This window comes from Oryx dammah, unplaced genomic scaffold, assembly GCF_014754425.2.
Source record: "Oryx dammah isolate SB20612 unplaced genomic scaffold, SCBI_Odam_1.1 HiC_scaffold_22, whole genome shotgun sequence".
In the NCBI taxonomy this organism is placed as follows: Eukaryota; Metazoa; Chordata; class Mammalia; order Artiodactyla; family Bovidae; genus Oryx; species Oryx dammah.
Window position 1 is genome coordinate 24,732,231 of NW_024070206.1, and position 16,793 is coordinate 24,749,023.

At 34.8% G+C, this 16,793-nt stretch overlaps 1 protein-coding gene across 2 annotated transcripts in view; it reads right to left on the bottom strand.

Annotated features, from left to right (window-relative positions):
- Positions 1-16,793, bottom strand: part of SMCHD1 (structural maintenance of chromosomes flexible hinge domain containing 1) — a 121,321-nt gene that overhangs the window by 53,086 nt on the left and 51,442 nt on the right. For both annotated transcript variants that reach the window (XM_040264685.1, XM_040264683.1), the window contains exons 20-28: positions 13,600-13,744; positions 11,003-11,099; positions 9,619-9,691; positions 7,946-8,085; positions 7,196-7,330; positions 4,870-5,097; positions 2,593-2,741; positions 1,630-1,718; positions 848-966 (exon numbers count right to left, since the gene is read on the bottom strand). In XM_040264685.1, coding sequence (XP_040120619.1) covers positions 848-966; positions 1,630-1,718; positions 2,593-2,741; positions 4,870-5,097; positions 7,196-7,330; positions 7,946-8,085; positions 9,619-9,691; positions 11,003-11,099; positions 13,600-13,744 — 1,175 coding nt within the window. The remainder of the gene's footprint in view (positions 1-847; positions 967-1,629; positions 1,719-2,592; positions 2,742-4,869; positions 5,098-7,195; positions 7,331-7,945; positions 8,086-9,618; positions 9,692-11,002; positions 11,100-13,599; positions 13,745-16,793) is intronic.

Consider the following 16,793-nt stretch of genomic DNA (forward strand, 5'->3'; position numbering starts at 1 on the left):
ATCAAACCTTATCTTTTACAGTAAACAAAACACCATTAGAAGTTCCTCAGCAGTGCTAAGATACTGTAGAAAAGGCGTTCTGAAAACTAGAAAATAACAGCCTAGTAGGTTAGTGGAAACAAAAACTCCAGTTAGGAAGGGCAATGATGAGACTCCCATCATTATTCTGTTGGGTAAAAGGGATAATGGAGGCTCCAAAAGGAAGAAGAGGTTTAAAAACCACTAAATGCCCTAAATGGATTCAACTTTACTCGAGCCTTAGAATTCCTTCTTTCTGACCTGCTCTAGGCTGGCAGGTTCCTTGAAGGCTCAATTCCAACATCTTTTCTCGAAAACCATCTTTAATCTCTCCAAGAAGAATACTTTTGTTTCCTTGCTTGCAGAAATAATTTCACCAGGATTCTTATTTTTCAAGCTAATCTCAATTAGCTGCAAACCTGCACACTTTTACAACTAGTGTATCCTATTCAATGCAGGGACTGAGCACCAAGAACTTTTTACTCAAATAGCTACATGAAAAATGACCTTTGTACACATGTCAAAATACTTAAGGATGAAATGGTATGATGTATAGAATTTGCTTCAAAGTGACAGGTTAAGGGGGAAGTGATGAATGCTGAAGCCGACTGGTAGGACCATGGGAATTACTTATACTACTTATGCTATTTTTGTGTATGTTCAACATTTTTGTGTATGTTTAAATTTTCATAATAAAAATTACTCCAATGCCTTTTACAATTTTTCATTGTAAATACTGCAATCAAATCTCTCATTTCTGTTTTTACCAAACTTTCTGTTATATGTAATTTGAATGAAACAGTCAACTATTAACAGGAAACAGTCATACCTGAAAAGTAGTTTTCAAATGTGAGCTATCAAGTCCAATCCCAGCAATTCCCAATGCAGACAGAGAACTTGGTGAAAATGCTTGAATCTGATTCCCATACTGATCTGTAACAGTTATAACTAAAAAGGGAGAGGAAGTTTAATTTTACAGTATCTTAACATGATATTGATGTCACATGTTTTACCATGAATATTTGAAGGAAACAATTTAGTGTCATGTAATAATTTGGATATAAGAAAAGTATAGGATATGAATCACATTCACATATTTATTTTACGCTAACAAAAGTCAACATTCTTTTCTAACAAAAGTCAACATTCTTTTCAACTAACTGTTTTCACAGGTCAGCATAGGCAAAGATAGGGAAAATGCTTCAACCTTTTCAACAGTGGATTTTAAGCCATTAAGTTAAGTTGCGTCAGTCGTGTCCGACTCTGTGTGACCCCATAGATGGAAGCCCACCAGGCTCCTCTGTCCTTGGGATTCTCCAGGCAAGAACACTGGAGTGGGTTGCCATTTCCTTCTCCAATGCATGAAAGTGAAAAGTAAAAGTGAAGTCGCTCAGTCGTGTCCGACTCTTAGCGACCCCATGGACTGTAGCCTACGAGGCTCCTCCGTCCATGGGATTTTCCAGGCAAGAGTACTGGAGTGGGGTGCCATTGCTTTTAAACCATTAACCATATATAAACCCAAAGTTTTCCTTTCAGATTATGTATGCCAAAACATGAACATAAGGACATATTATAGAAGTGTTTCAAAGAAAGAAAGTAGCTCATACTAACCTATTTCTCCTTGAAGCTCTTGACCCATCTGTACCGTTTTTCCTCCTTTTAATTCACATTTTAGATGTTTAGGTTCATCTGGAAGTGGTCTGAAATTGATTAACAAATTAAAGGCCTTAATTACACTATTATTGTAGAAAAAAGTTTCAACATGCTAAGGAGTCACATATGTAATGTTCATTTTCTTAAACTTAAAAACAGTATCACTATTAACCCAAAGGGAAATAGAGAAAAGATAGCTTGCAAAGACAGTAGAGAATACTGACCCCAAAAATAAATGCATGTTAGATCACAGTTATCTATCCTGGATTAAAAGGAAATTATGACATGAGAGCAGTGAAAAAAAAAAAAGCAGATGGGTTGGTAAGAACTACTCATCAAGAGATCTGTCTCTGACTGAAGAGTGGTACATCTGATCATTTTATCTCAGACATGGAGCTATTCTAAGTGTTGGAATAGTATGGAAATGTGTACAGAATTAAAGTAGAAAAGGTTAATAAAAAAGAGGCAGCCAAGGAACTGACAAGCCAGAGTGAAGGACAGGTCTTCTATATATTTACTTAAAGTTTCCTCTTTTCTATCAGGTAGACTCAGCTTTGAAAGTCGCCACTAACTAATGAAAGAATTCCTTCTGAGCAACACACTGACTGTCACACCGCATCTTTTGTGTTTCTCACGTCTTTGCCATTTTCTAGGAGTTTTCACTGTTGCTTGTCCTAGCGGGACATTCCTTTAACAAAAGTTCCAGTTCTGGCAGATACTAAAGGGCCAAGTTAAGTAGAGGCTGAGAGTGATATTAAGAATGAATCACTATCATCAGTGAAGCTTTATTCCAAAGACAACCTGTTTCCAAGAAGTTGTGGAAATTTCTACATTAAAAAATGACTTTGATATGTATGCTTTGGGGAAAAGCATCTTTGTCACCATATGCTGAATATCTCGAAATGTCATATGCCCACACACCTTACTGTAAATGCACTTTCCAAAGACACATGGTCGTCTTGGAACGAAACCTGGCAATAGCGCATGTCTTTCACAGATGTCGGCACTTGCACATCAGGAAGCAGACCCTGCAGCAAGTGCTCTTTGTTAATCTCAGGAGTCCAATTAACCTAGAAGGGAAATTATATACTTAAGAATCATATAAAGCTTACTCCAATGTCTTCCTACTGCCAGTTATCTTACCAACCCAACCTCCCCAACTCTAAGGAAAAAGGCAGGCCCTTTATGACCATAAATGATGGTGGTTCATATATTACCAAGAGAAAAAAGTTATCTTCTTCATTGTCTTCCCTGTTAATACTGCCACATCTTTCAATGCAATGAAATAAATATTCCTAAGTCATTCCTTTAGCACTTCGCCACAAGATTATTACTCTGGTCATTATAGTTTAAAAAAATCATGGGAATCAAATCATGTGATCAATTCTGAGAAGTTATAGTCAATTGTTTTTGTTTTTTTTTTCAAAAAGAATCTTACTATTACAGTTTTTAAATGAGATATAAGTGGACCCTATCCAGCAAGGTGAGAAAAGTTAAATTCACTATATAATTACCATCCTGGCCACATCTTTATCTTAATCCACTCCCAAATGTTTTTAGCTCTAATTTTAACTTTATATCTCTTAAACTCCATATTTTGTTATTTTGATCCATTTTTAAGTTGACTACTCCACTCCATTTTACTTTTAAACTTCCAATCCTTTCTATTTAAGACTTTCAGCTCAACTTTATGCTTTTAGCCTTTATAGCTGTGATTCTTAAATCACTGATATTCTAATATTGTGATCCTAGTTTACACCATTCCAACTTTCTTAGTTACCTTGTTATCTTTGTAAACCATTGTTTATTCTTTATAACTTTTTTCTTTTTTTAAATAGTGGAAGCAGCAAGCAGGAGTTGCACAAAATGGCTCTCTGCTCAGAGAATTCCTATGTCTGCTCAGAGGATTTCTCTATCAGTTTGGGTTGACTTTCCTCGGTAATAAGATAATTCTCTAAAGACTACACAGTCACTGTAAGTGTATACATTTAATAAAAGTATAAATATCCTTTACAGTCAATAAAGGTACATGTTTTAAAATATCTGGAACCCAAGAAATATATCATGACTAGAATTGAGGAAAATGTGTCAAAAGCAGGCCATGAGCTTAGAGAATGGCAAAAAGAACGTTATATACAGAAAGAGGCTCTCAAGTCAATGTTTATTCTTAATCCTAGTGAGAAACTAAACTGTGGAGACATTATTATGAGAAAGCAAGGTATCAGTTCAGAAGCCAGGTTGCTAGTACCACTTTTAAACCACTTGCCTTCAGATCTGCTGAGAGATAAAAATGGCTTGCCTCCCTTCCAAGCAGGATAAGGACTATTTCTCTCACGATCCTCCCTTCTCTTATGGAGGGGAAAAATAAACTGGCTGGCGCAAGGGCTATTCCAAATCTGATTTTAAAAATCATGTCAGCTGAACCCTGGTAAACAATTCTTACAAGATATCAGATCCTATATCTTGGAGACTCAGGATGGCTACAGAATTTAATACTGCAAAAAGAGGAGAATTCTCTGGTGGTACAGTGGTCATGACTCTGCACTTTCACTGTCAAGAGCCTGGGTTCAATCTCGGGTTGAGGAACTAAAATACCACAAGCTGTGCAGCATGGTGGAAAAAAACCAAACACCATCATTTTAATTGGGTTCTGTTAGGTGAGCTGTTCAAGTTTAAGCATACAGATTCACCCTTTCAAGGTACAAACACTACATCTGGATGGCAGGTTTGAGGACCATCTGAAGCTAGTGAGAACTGACAAAACCACTGTGTACAAGTAACAGTTTTAGAGACTATACCAATTTCAAATGGCCAAATCAGGGGTCTGGTTTGTGGTTCACAATACTGTTCTAGCATTTGCCTTTAACAGACCTTTTCTTTAGTGCCTTCAGAAGAGCTACAAAAATACTGCTCTGGTCAAGTGGAGATCTTAATTGTGAACAGAAATACAGTTCATCAGGACTGGATTTCTGTTTAGGTGTCAAAATCATTTCTCTAAGGACAGATTTGACACATTCAACATTCCAATCTAGTGCATGTTAAAAAAAAAAAAAAAACTTTATTTAGCCTGGGATTTTAAATAACAATGCTGTTTTGCTGGGATGAGTGTCTTCTTAAAGGACAGCCTATATAACTTGTTCAGTCTTCCAAGCAAAAAATGTACAAAATTCTTGCAAATGATCTATCTGAGATACCTACTTTAATTTTCTCTGCCAAAGCTGATGTTATATGGATTTCTCTTTCTCCTTCATCATACATTTGAAAAATAAGATTATGCATAACATCTCCTGCTATCCAGTTAACCTCATCCTGATGTTTGATCTGGATGGCCTTCTGTCCTTCCACACTGAATATCTGTAATCTGGCAACATGGCTACTGGGGAGCAACTTAATAGTCTTCTCCACTGGTGCCACATCTTTACAACTCTGGGAAGAGAGAAAAACAAGTAACATACTGAATAAAAACATCTGTACTGAAAACATCATTTTTGGCTTTTATGGTGAATCTTTCATATTACTTAGGAATTTATTTCCAATATTATGGGAGCTAATCTTATATATTGTTAACAATTATAGGTTCTCTCATTAAGACGACACTGTACTATTAGCAAGTCCATATTTTACACCATCAAGTTATAAATAACGAAAGTGGTCACACTGTTAAAACCTAAAACTAGCATGCTGCTGCTGCTGCTGCCAAGTCACTTCAGTCGTGTCCAACTCTGTGCGACCCCATAGACGGCAGCCCACCAGGCTCCCCCGTCCCTGGGATTCTCCAAGCAAGAACACTGGAGTGGGCTGCCATTTCTTTCTCCTAAAACTAGCATATTTGGACTTAAAAGAACATTCCTCTTGGTAAATCTGCTTAAAAGTGTTGCAAACTTCTGAAAGTTTAATCATGTAACACAGATTTGGTGTCAGCATTTATTAATAAGAACAAACGTGTAATAAATTAAGAATGTTCTACAAAATCAGAGACAAATAACTGCCATAAAATATATTACTTAAGGAGCTTCTAGAGCTTCTTTAATTCATTTTTTATTGGGGTAAGTGGACAGAGTTGCTTGTAGCTAAATAAGGACTCTAGGTGCCAAGGCTGAGCAGTTTGTAATTTGTCATAGGAACAGCAGTGTTTCAAGAATCAGCAGAGATGAGCTGGTACGCTACATAAATTGATTTCAGGCACATGAAATTAAAACACTACACAATCATCTCAGAATTTAGGTATAGTGCATTCCATAGAATACAAAAAATTCAAGTCTAAACCTAAAATACCTTTACAATCCTGCTTCGCTAATGTCTCCCTCCTCATCTACTTGAGGTCATTCTATCAAAGCCCATTCACACAAATAATGACAAAGTCAAAATTACTACCTCACAGAGTATCAGGCAAATAACCCACCTGCTGCTATCATAAGCACATCTTATTTGCCTGACTCAAAATTAACAGTCACTGTTTTGTGATAACATTAAAACTACATATTACAGGTATACTGTGGTCTTTGTTTTAACTGTCTTGGACTCTTGGTTTTCAGCCTGCTGCTGCTCTGCAATATTTATATAATTGTATGTAAATGTTCCCTTGCTTTCAAGCCCAGCTTTCTCCTTAACAACAAATCTTTTCTTCAAGATCAATTGTCTTGATCTTTTGCAAGACAATACACTCAAAAACACATTGCTCACATTACTAAAAAAAGGAAATGCATAACAAATGTTTTAAGATTATCAAACAGAACTAGTTTCAAAAGAAAAAAATTAAAGTCAAATCATCTCATTCTAATTTTAAAAAATAAAAGTTTTTACCCTTTTGAGGCTCAGTATATGTTAGCTGATGTATACTTAGTTGGAAAAACATTGGTTAATCAACTGATTGGTTAATTCGCCATTTACTACCACCACATCAATCATGCAGAAATCATGTACAGGTATTTCACTTGCGTAAGTATCTGCTGTCTCATTTAGCAATCTTAGGAAAGCAGATGCTTCTATCACCTGCCTGCCCTCCTCTAGGCTGGCCTCACCTTCAGCCATGATGAACGCCCAAGAACAAGGGTCCTCCTGACACATCAACACAGCACTCTCTTTATAGGATAACACTAAGAAAAACCATGTATTTATTTTAAATTATACATACATATTAAATGTTCATATATCCTTCTGTGGTGGTTCAACAGGGACATTTATTAAACTTTCTAAGAAATAGGTGTAAACTATAAGAAACAAACGAATAAAATAAAACGGGTAATTGTTACACTGTAATAATAGGAAAAAATAATTTTAGGAACATATAATCAATAATAGCTATAGATATTATAAAAGGTTTGAGTAAGAAATTTCTAATATCTGATACAAAGTGTTATTTACTATACCATTTCATTTTTGCCTTTTCTTCCCTCTGGCTAAAAGAATCACAAATATCTCATCTTAAAAAGTCAAACAACTTTACATGAAATATTATAAAGCTATTAAAGAGTATTTGAATAAAAATTCAATATAATACCAATGAAAAACAATAATAACTTACAGGTATTTCAATTTTTGCTTTAAGTGTCTGGTCTTTTTTAATATTCTGAACTTGAATTGCTGGTCCTGATAAAATACTGGTTCCAGAACTACTGCAATCCACAACATAGATTGGAAGGTTTGGAGCACCTGAAAACTATTGGAAGCATACAAAAAAATTTAAGATCCCAATCAAATGCAACTGGTTACTCAATAACTTAAATTTTCAAAGAATATAGTATAGCTGCTATTTCTGACTATAAATTAGAAAACTGTAAGTATAATTCACTAATATCCTAGACAATTTCTGAATGAAAAGAGTAAGTTTCTACAATTCTAGGTAAAATATATTGATTTTGGAAGAAAAATCAACTTCCTTAACCATCATTCTTTCTTTTACTCTACCTATTTGGGTTTTCCTTTCCTTCTTGAGCTCTTTTACTCATATTCATTTACCCATCCATCCTTAATCCTAAAGGATAATTGTATCATTCTACTCATAACTGAATACTTCATCTGAAATGAGGAGGATGGACAAAGAAGTGAGGAGGAATCTGTAATTCAATACTTGGCATACTTGGTGTCATTATTGGATTAGAGATGTTGAAAATTATTGGCAATGAGATAGCCCACAAATTTCTGCATGGAATAATCATTACACAGTCTAGATACTATATAAGGCTTACTATAAAAAGAGCCAAAAGATAAGAGTGATTTCCAGTTACTACAATGGCACTCAAAATCTACACATTCTTATCTTACAACAGCTTACCTTACAATGAACAATCAACTTTGGTTGTGCTGTTATATTGTCTGATTCATCCAAAACTTCTACCTGAAATGGGAAAGCTGTTCCATTTTCTATAACTAAAATTTCAGAATCCGGTTTCACTTTCAATCGACGAGGAGGACCTACCAGAAAATTATATAATGAATATGAGATTCAGGTTTCCAAAACTGAAATGTTAAAATAGCAAAAGAAACAGCTTTTAACATTTTAAGTTTTAGTATCTTTTAAATAATGTTGAAAGAGAAAGAAGAAATATCCATGTTTAAACATTTCTACCCCCTAGAATAGATTCTACACACAATCCCCAAATGTACAGATTCCCAGTTGTATTAAAATGTTTGAGGTCTAGACTCGGTTTTATGGACAAGCTAAGACATGTGGTAACTCATGCTAGAAATCACTCAAATGTGTAAAATACTAAAAAGATCCTGGAAAAAAGTATTCAAGAAAAAAAGTAAAAGTTTATTAAACTACTTTTTAAATTTTCTATCTTTTACACAATGACTGATTTCTCAGGCACACTACATACCTCTATGACGTAATTTTGCTCAAAGGATCAGTTCATGTAATGACATAACCAGATAATTTACTTGTTAAGACTGCCCACAACCCTTTGATATTCTAAGCAAGCTGCACCATAATTTTCCTCTAAACTAATAAAGAGGTTTTACACTTCAATAGCAGCATGACCTAGTGTGCCCTATAAACACTGATACTTTAAAAAACACTTTATACTAAATACTGGGAACACAAGTTTACAAAGAACAAGTTATATCAGTTAATATTTTTAACCATATGCCAACTCTGTTCTTAGAATCCTTACTATGACCTTGACCAAGAAGGTACTATTAGTATCATCCCCATTTTATGCCTGAGAAGTTGGGATCCAGAGAGAGTAAGTATCCCATCCAGGTCACATGGCCACAAGGGGCAGACTTGAGTCACTGACCACTCTGACTACACAGTCCCACTTTCCACCTCACAATCATCACTCTCAACTTCTAAAAAGCATTGTCAGCACTATCTGGTTAATAAGAACTTCCCCTGAGATTTGAATAATCCATATGTTTTAGCTAACCTTTCAAAATAAAAGCATCATAAGTATTAATACAAAACAAATTTTTTTTTTTACTTCTACCAATGGGCCAATCTTTACTTCTTTATCAATTCAGGCTTGAGGGAAAGCTCAAACTACATGAATCTGTAAAAGGAAATAGTTAATATGTTTCTTTTTCATTAAAAATTTCATTAAAATCAGTTTTTAGGTTGATAAATCATTACTCAAATTAACAACATGAAAGCATAAGAAACTCTTCTTAAAATATGAAATATTTGGCTATATCAGAAAAAGTAAAGGACAGATCCAGTTCTTATATAATCCTAATTGTACATCCTTAAGAACAGTTTCACAATGTGTTTTCAATATTCACATTATTCTTTCAGGATTATTTTTAGAACTTAAGTCTTCCTAAATGTTAACCCGTTTTTCCATTGATTATTTCTGTTAGTGTTATGCATGACGTTCAATTGTATTTTCAAGACTTATACCATAACCAAACCAAAAAACACTTCACCTTTGTAAGTGTCATTAAACTTTATCATAAGAATATCATTTAAAAGGTAAATATTAGGAATATTTCTTAAAATAATATTACCTGGAAGTAATCTAATTTTTAAAATCTGTGAGTCTTCTTTTAAACCCGGCAGAATAACCTTCAGATTAAAATTCTGTTAAAAAAAATTATTTTAATTAAATTCAAATCCTAAATAAATACGTAATTTACCACCTCAATTCTGATTTATTTTTTGCTTTTCATTTTCATACCATTATAGAAAGTCACTCAGCAAACTTATATTGACTAAAATTATCATATGTATGTATGAAAGAAATGCAGATGAAAAAACTGACTTATATTGCTTCTTTACAGACAATACTATCTTCAAATTCAAAAGGCATACCCTCTGAATAATTACCAGAATTAGTATGGGCATTATAAAAAATCTGGAAAGTAGTAAAATGGAAAAAACCCCAAATCTACACGTATCTAAATATAATGTCACGTTCTAGATTAGATTCCAGAATAGAAAAATATAGTGGAGAAACTGGCGAAATGTTAAAGTCCAGAGTTTTGTTAAAGTATTATATCAATGATAATACTGGATAAATATGCAATGTTTATATAAGATGTTTAACAGAGGAAGCTGGGTGAAATACATGTGAACTCTCTATACCATCTCTGCAACTCTTCTGTAAAAATAATTATTTCAAAATAAAAAGGTTTTTAAAACCTAGAAATCTTTTTAAGTACATTTACTAAAGTCAAAATTTCCATGAATTTCAAGTTCTTCTTCCAGAAACAGCTTAATTCAGGAGGATGGACAGAATTGCTCTTTGCTTTAATGCAGTAAACTTACATGCTCTATTTTAAACATTATTTTGGCAGGGGAAATTTTTAAAATATATATTGAAGGTAATGATACAATGGGGAAAAAGTAACATATCACTTAAGTTATTAGCTACAGTCTTCACATTAGTCACAGTAATCTGTTAGCTACTCTATACACTTAACTGAAAAATTACCTTACTGCAGTTTGCCTTACCATCCATATCTTTATTCCTCCCTTTTCCTTTATCCAAATATCAAACTCAATATGTTTACAAAGTAAGCTAAAGTTTCTTATATTTTTGTTCGTATTCTAAGAAAAATATTGAAAAATAGAAAAAGAGTGAGAAAAGAAGCAACATAGTACTAGATAACTGTTGAAAATGGCTTTGACTATGAAGAGACTGGAATGAAAATACAGCTGAAAATATTTACCTCATAACCATTTTAAAAAGAACAGTAGCAAATATGCAGGTCTTCCTCAGAGATGAAAGTGGTAACGGTATGTCAGGTGACATGACGCTGATTAATTCCTCAGAACCTGACATTACTGTCATCTTGCCACCAAACTAGGTTATTCAATTTTAAATGTCCAATTTCATTTTTACCATGTAAGAAATAAACATGCATTATAACATGTACATACAATGCTTACCTTGCCTTGACAAGAGTTTATAGGGCCCTTAGCTGTAACACCTCGAATGACACAATTTGGTCCTTTGGTTATTTCTTCATAATGTAAAGTTAAACCACTGGAAAAAATAAATTATTTTTTAACGCTTTCTCCATTATCTACAAATAAGCTGCAAATGTTCTTTTTTCTTTTGGTGGAGGGGCGGGGGTGGGGAGGTGCCCTGCACCACACAACTTGCAGGATCTTAGTTCCCTAACCAGGGACTGGACATCGGTCCTCAATAGTGAAAGCACACAGCCCTAACTGCAATTAACTGACCCCAAATTGCAAACTCTACACCCAGTCATCAAGATACTTGGCAATTTTTCTTGAAAACATGAATGTGATAGGTTATATTCACTTTATCATGTAACAGAGTTAAGATTTCCTTCAGTTTTTACAAACTCTTTTATCATTGTCATGAGGATCACTCTGGTTTACTGTTTATTCAATCATAAAATTGTTCCCTTTCTCGTCTACCTTTGTGAAGAAGTTTTCTAGGCTGACAGTAGGTTTTGTTTTTATATATTTTCCCAACACAAAGGACAGAGGAAATTCCCAGGATGAACAGGAAAGAAGACCACAGAAGGACAGACGTAACAAGCTTAAAAGCTGATCCATACAGACCACATCACAAAGTTCCAAGGGAGATGTCTAAAGGATATGAAACTAACAAGTTATCTATGTACCAAGCATCTTGAAAAGAGACCAGACAACTGGCAGAGAGCTACTTGGCAAAATAAAAAAAGTATAACAGCTGTGCAATAAAATAATTAGTACTTACATAATTTTAATAAAGCAAGCACTAAATACTGATCAAGCCAGAGTATAACTTTACTAAAAAATGTGCGAACAGGAAGGAGGCTTATTTGTAATATAAATGGCAACAAGAGTGTGTCCTCATCTTCCTTAGCCATAAGTCAAGAAATAAAGCTTAAAACTGAAGAATCAGGAAGTAGTAACATAAAAGTTACTTACATATATGGCAGCAGGTACCAAAAAATTCAAGTAGAAAGCTGAAAGTGGTTCTGAGAAGTGGATTGTTGGTGAGGTGGAGAGGGCAGAAGAACTACTCTTTTTTTTTTTTTTTTTAAATAAGCCTTATCAACCTATTTAATTCTTTAGGCTGTATGTGTGAACTATATTTATTTTAATTTAGTTAACACTAGGTAAAAAAAAAACCCAGTCGACAAAGATCTTACTTTAATGAAGATAAATACACATAGCCAGGCCACCAAGACTTTTTTTTTAAGTCCCAAATCTTAATTACCAATATGTATGTGTGATAGAGACTCTGTAAGAATATCTTATCAAGGATAAGATGGAAGATATAATTAAAAACAGGGGTCAACTAACACACAAATATTTCCTATTTGTGACTAGATGGATTACATTTTTAGTGTACTTTATTTTTAAACAGGCTTCCCTTGTGGCTCAGACGGTAAAGAGTCTGGCTGCAATGTGGGAGACCAGGGTTCGATTCCTGGGTTGGGAAGATCCCTTGGAGAAGGAAATGGCAACCCACTCCAGTACTCTTGCCTGCAAAATCCCATGAATGGAGGAGACTGGCAGGCTATTTTTAAACACAGATGTTTAAGTATTCAACTCTTCCATTATGGTTTAATATTCAAATGAATGCAATATGTAAAAATAACTTTTTGCACAAGAATCACTTTTTGCACAAGAATCACTTTTTGCACAAGAACCATATTTTGCAACTTAAGAGAATATTTAGAAAAATTCATTTGCAATATTTTTTATAACTGATTTGTTTTTCGGGAACTTAACCATGGTACAAATCTGGACACTAAGCTGTATCTCACTAGTCTGTGAGCTTCTAGAGGCAAATCCTATATTCTTATTCACTTTTACGTCTCCAGCTAGCAAATGCCTGGAATACAGTACATACTCAAATGATTAAAAGAGCAAACAATTACACTGAAAGGGCGAAAAAGTACATCAATAGCAAAAGAAAGCATACATTAAAAAGTGGGCCCCAAAGACAAATTTGGCAGAAATGTGAGAAAAAGAATTTCTCCCTAGGCACCTTAGAAACAGGTAATGGGAAAACAATGAACATCCTCAATTATATAACGGGACTTTTCATCACTATTTCTTAATATAAGCCAATCATTTCATTCTATAGGGTTACTAAGGAAAGGCAAATTCCAAGGAAGGACCAAATTTCCATGGAAAGCATAAATTTTATTGCTACAGTTTTAAAAACAAACTAAAAAAAATTCTACTAGCAGGTTAAAAGCCTACCAGTAGGTAACCGCTAAGTTTAACTGCCCACAATTTCTAAGCAAACAACAAAATAGACATTGCATAGTGCACAGACCTGCCAGGAGACATCATATCACACTTGCAAAAAAAAAAGAAGACAGACCTATCAGTCTCAACCAAGTAACTGGATAATTCATGTAAGACACTACAGCTGTAGAGAACAACTTGGGACTAACTAAATCCCCCAGATATCATAAAATATCAAACATTTTAAATAAATCTGAAGTTAACTGTGCACAAATAATTTAAGCTAAAAGAAGTGAACACTCAGCAAATATGAACATTCAGATTACCTTGCTTCAAAAACTGGCTGAATATCAGTAGAGAGTTGACTAGTATGACCAAATTCATCCTGAAACTCCACAGGGATATTGAATGGGACTCCAACACGAAAAGGAGGATCCAAAAGACCGAATGAAAATTTCTCTGGTTTACCCTCTTAAAAAAAAACAACATGAAAAGAAAATTCATCAGTCAGAGATTCATTGTAGGCAAAAACATCTATTTACATATGGAAGATTAAACTACGATAAAGATGGCATTTTAAATCTGAGCAAAATTTACATAAACTGTATCTACAATATACCTGTGAAGATTACAGATTGTTATCTTACATATATAAATAAGTCTAGAAACAGAGATAAATGTGTTTTTAAACTATGAAATTATTCAAATATAATAAAGAAATGTTTACAATTTTATCAAAGGAAAAAGGCAAAACCCAATATTCAATAGCTATTCAAAGATATATGTGACAAAGATTAAAATATTTTAGTAGATACAAAGTCAATAGAGACGCTCCATATGAGAAAATATTTGCAATGTGCACCATAAAGGATTTAAATCCTAAATACATTAAAACTTCCTATAAACAGCTATTGTTAAAATGCGGTCTATAGTCTAATAGTTGCAAGTTATCCCCTGTGAAATTATTAGAAATGCAAATTCCAAGATTCACCTTATCCTGTGTCAGATACTCTCGGAGTGAGGCCCACCAGTCTACAGTTTAATAAGCCCTGCAGGTGATTCAGATAAAACTCACATTTGAGAACTAGTTTTACACTATTAAAATGGGCATAGACTTTCACAGAATAACAATGTCCAATAAAGGCTAAAGAGATACACAACCTAATAATTAAATAATCTAACCACCAACTAAGCTAAAACAAATACTGTAATACAGCTTGGCCAGCAATGAGCATAGGAAAATAGGAACCCTCAGTCTGTTGGTGAGGGTACATAACCTTTTAGAAGGGCAATCTGACAGAAAATATATATAAAATGTTAAAGCACATATTGATAATTTCAGTTTGGCAATTCCACTTCTTGGGATCCACTCTAGAGAAATTCTAGCACATGTACACAAAACATCATTTCCTCCCCCCATACAGAAACGTGATGTGTAATAGTCCCCAAATTGGAAATACATGATATGTTCATCAAATAAAACTGCTTAAACTACAGCACGTCCCTACTGTGGAAAGTTCCACAGTTGTTATTTAAAGAACATGGTAGATCTGTATGTACAAAAAAGGAACACTCCCCAAAGTGGCCTTCTGATTAGAGAAGGCAAAATAATCCCAGGCACTTAAAAATCAGCTCTCTAAAACCCCATAACAATATGACACCACAAAGCTTTTTTTTTAAGAGGCCTAAATCTTCAAAACAAGACTGGGAGCTGACTGTGGCTCAGATCATGAACTCTTTATTGCCAAATTCAGATTCAAATTGAAGAAAGTAGGGAAAACCACTAGACCATTCAGGTATGACCTAAATCAAATTCCTATTATTATACAGTGGAAGTGAGAAATAGATTTAAGGGCCTAGATCTGATAGACAGAGTCCGTGATGAACTATGGACGGAAGTTCGTGACACTGTAAAGGAGATAGGGATCAAGACCATCCCTATGGAAAAGAAATGCAAAAAAGCAAAATGGCTGTCTGAGGAGGCCTTACAAATAGCTGTGAAAAGAAGAGAAGCGAAAAGAAAAGGAGAAAAGGAAAGATATAAGCATCTGAATGCAGAGTTCCAAAGAATAGCAAGGAGAGATAAGAAAGCCTTCCTCAGCAATCAATGCAAAGAAATAGAACAACAAAACATGTATGGCTGTGAGAGTTGGACTGTGAAGAAAGCCGAGAGCCGAAGAATTGATGCTTTTGAACTGCGGTGTTGGAGAAGACTCTTGAGAGTCCCTTGGACTGCAAGGAGATCCAACCAGTCCATTCTAAAGGAGATCATTCCTGGGTGTTCACTGGAAGGACTGATGCTAAAGCTGAAACTCCAATATTTTGGCCACCTCATGCGAAGAGTTGACTCATTGGAAAAGACTCTGATGCTGGGAGGGATTAGGGGCAGGAGGAGAAGGGGACAACAGAGGATGAGATGGTTGGATGCCATCACCAATTCAATGGACATGGGTTTGTGTGAACTCCGGGAGTTGGTGATGGACAGGGAGGCCTTGCATGCTGCAATTCCTGGGGTCACGAAGAGTCAGACACGACTGAGCGACTGAACTGAACTGAAACCTTCAAAAACAAGAAGAAAAAAGACAACAGTAACAGAATTTGAAAGCTAGTAAGCATATGAACAAGTATAATTCTCCAGGCAAGAATAGTGGAGTGGGTTGCCATTTCCTTCTCCAGGGGGTCTTCCTGACCAAGGGATTGAACCTGAATCTCCTACATTGCAGGTGGATGCTTTACCATTTGAGCTACTGGGGAAGCACTATGGACCTAACAGGAAGACTCAAAAAATCAAATCGTCAATCATCAACAAAGCTAGCAGAGAGCCAATTTAATTCGCAGTATATAACATTCAAAAGTCTCAAGCATGGCTCTATCAAGTAGGAGTGAAACTGGAATAAAAGAGAAAGACTAGCTCAAGTCTATCAAGATCAGTTCCTCATATCCCCACCCCTCGATACACAGAGCCAGTCAACTACCTCCTTCATTTTCAGCAACATTTTTAAGGCTTCTCTGGGGAAGTTAAAGTAGGTTGAAGGAATGACCTACTACTGAACACTGGACATAGCACTACTGAAAGTGCCAATTTACTGAAAACAGGCAAATCAAGTGAAAGATTAATACTGAATGTGAAATATATAACAATCTTTTCCAGCTTGGCTCCCCAAATTCTGGCACCTAGGTGTTTACACTCCACTCTGGAGAATCTGAAAAGCCAGAGAAAAAAAACAAAAATTCGCTTATCATAATCTCCCCAAATGAAATAAACGCTCTCAAATGTCTTATTCTTAAACATGTGCACTAGTAATGTAAAAGAACATCTAACAGGAAAGACCCAGTGCAGATATGAAAAAAAAAGAAACATCGAGGAAACAGGCTATGAATCAAGTGTAAAAACATCAGGGGAAAAAACCCCATTATTAATAGCCTCAGAGAATTAATAAAAATATTGAATTCACGAAGTCAGAAGAAAATGCTTTGAAAAGGAAATAACCTTTTCTTTTTAGAAGAAAATATTTTATTC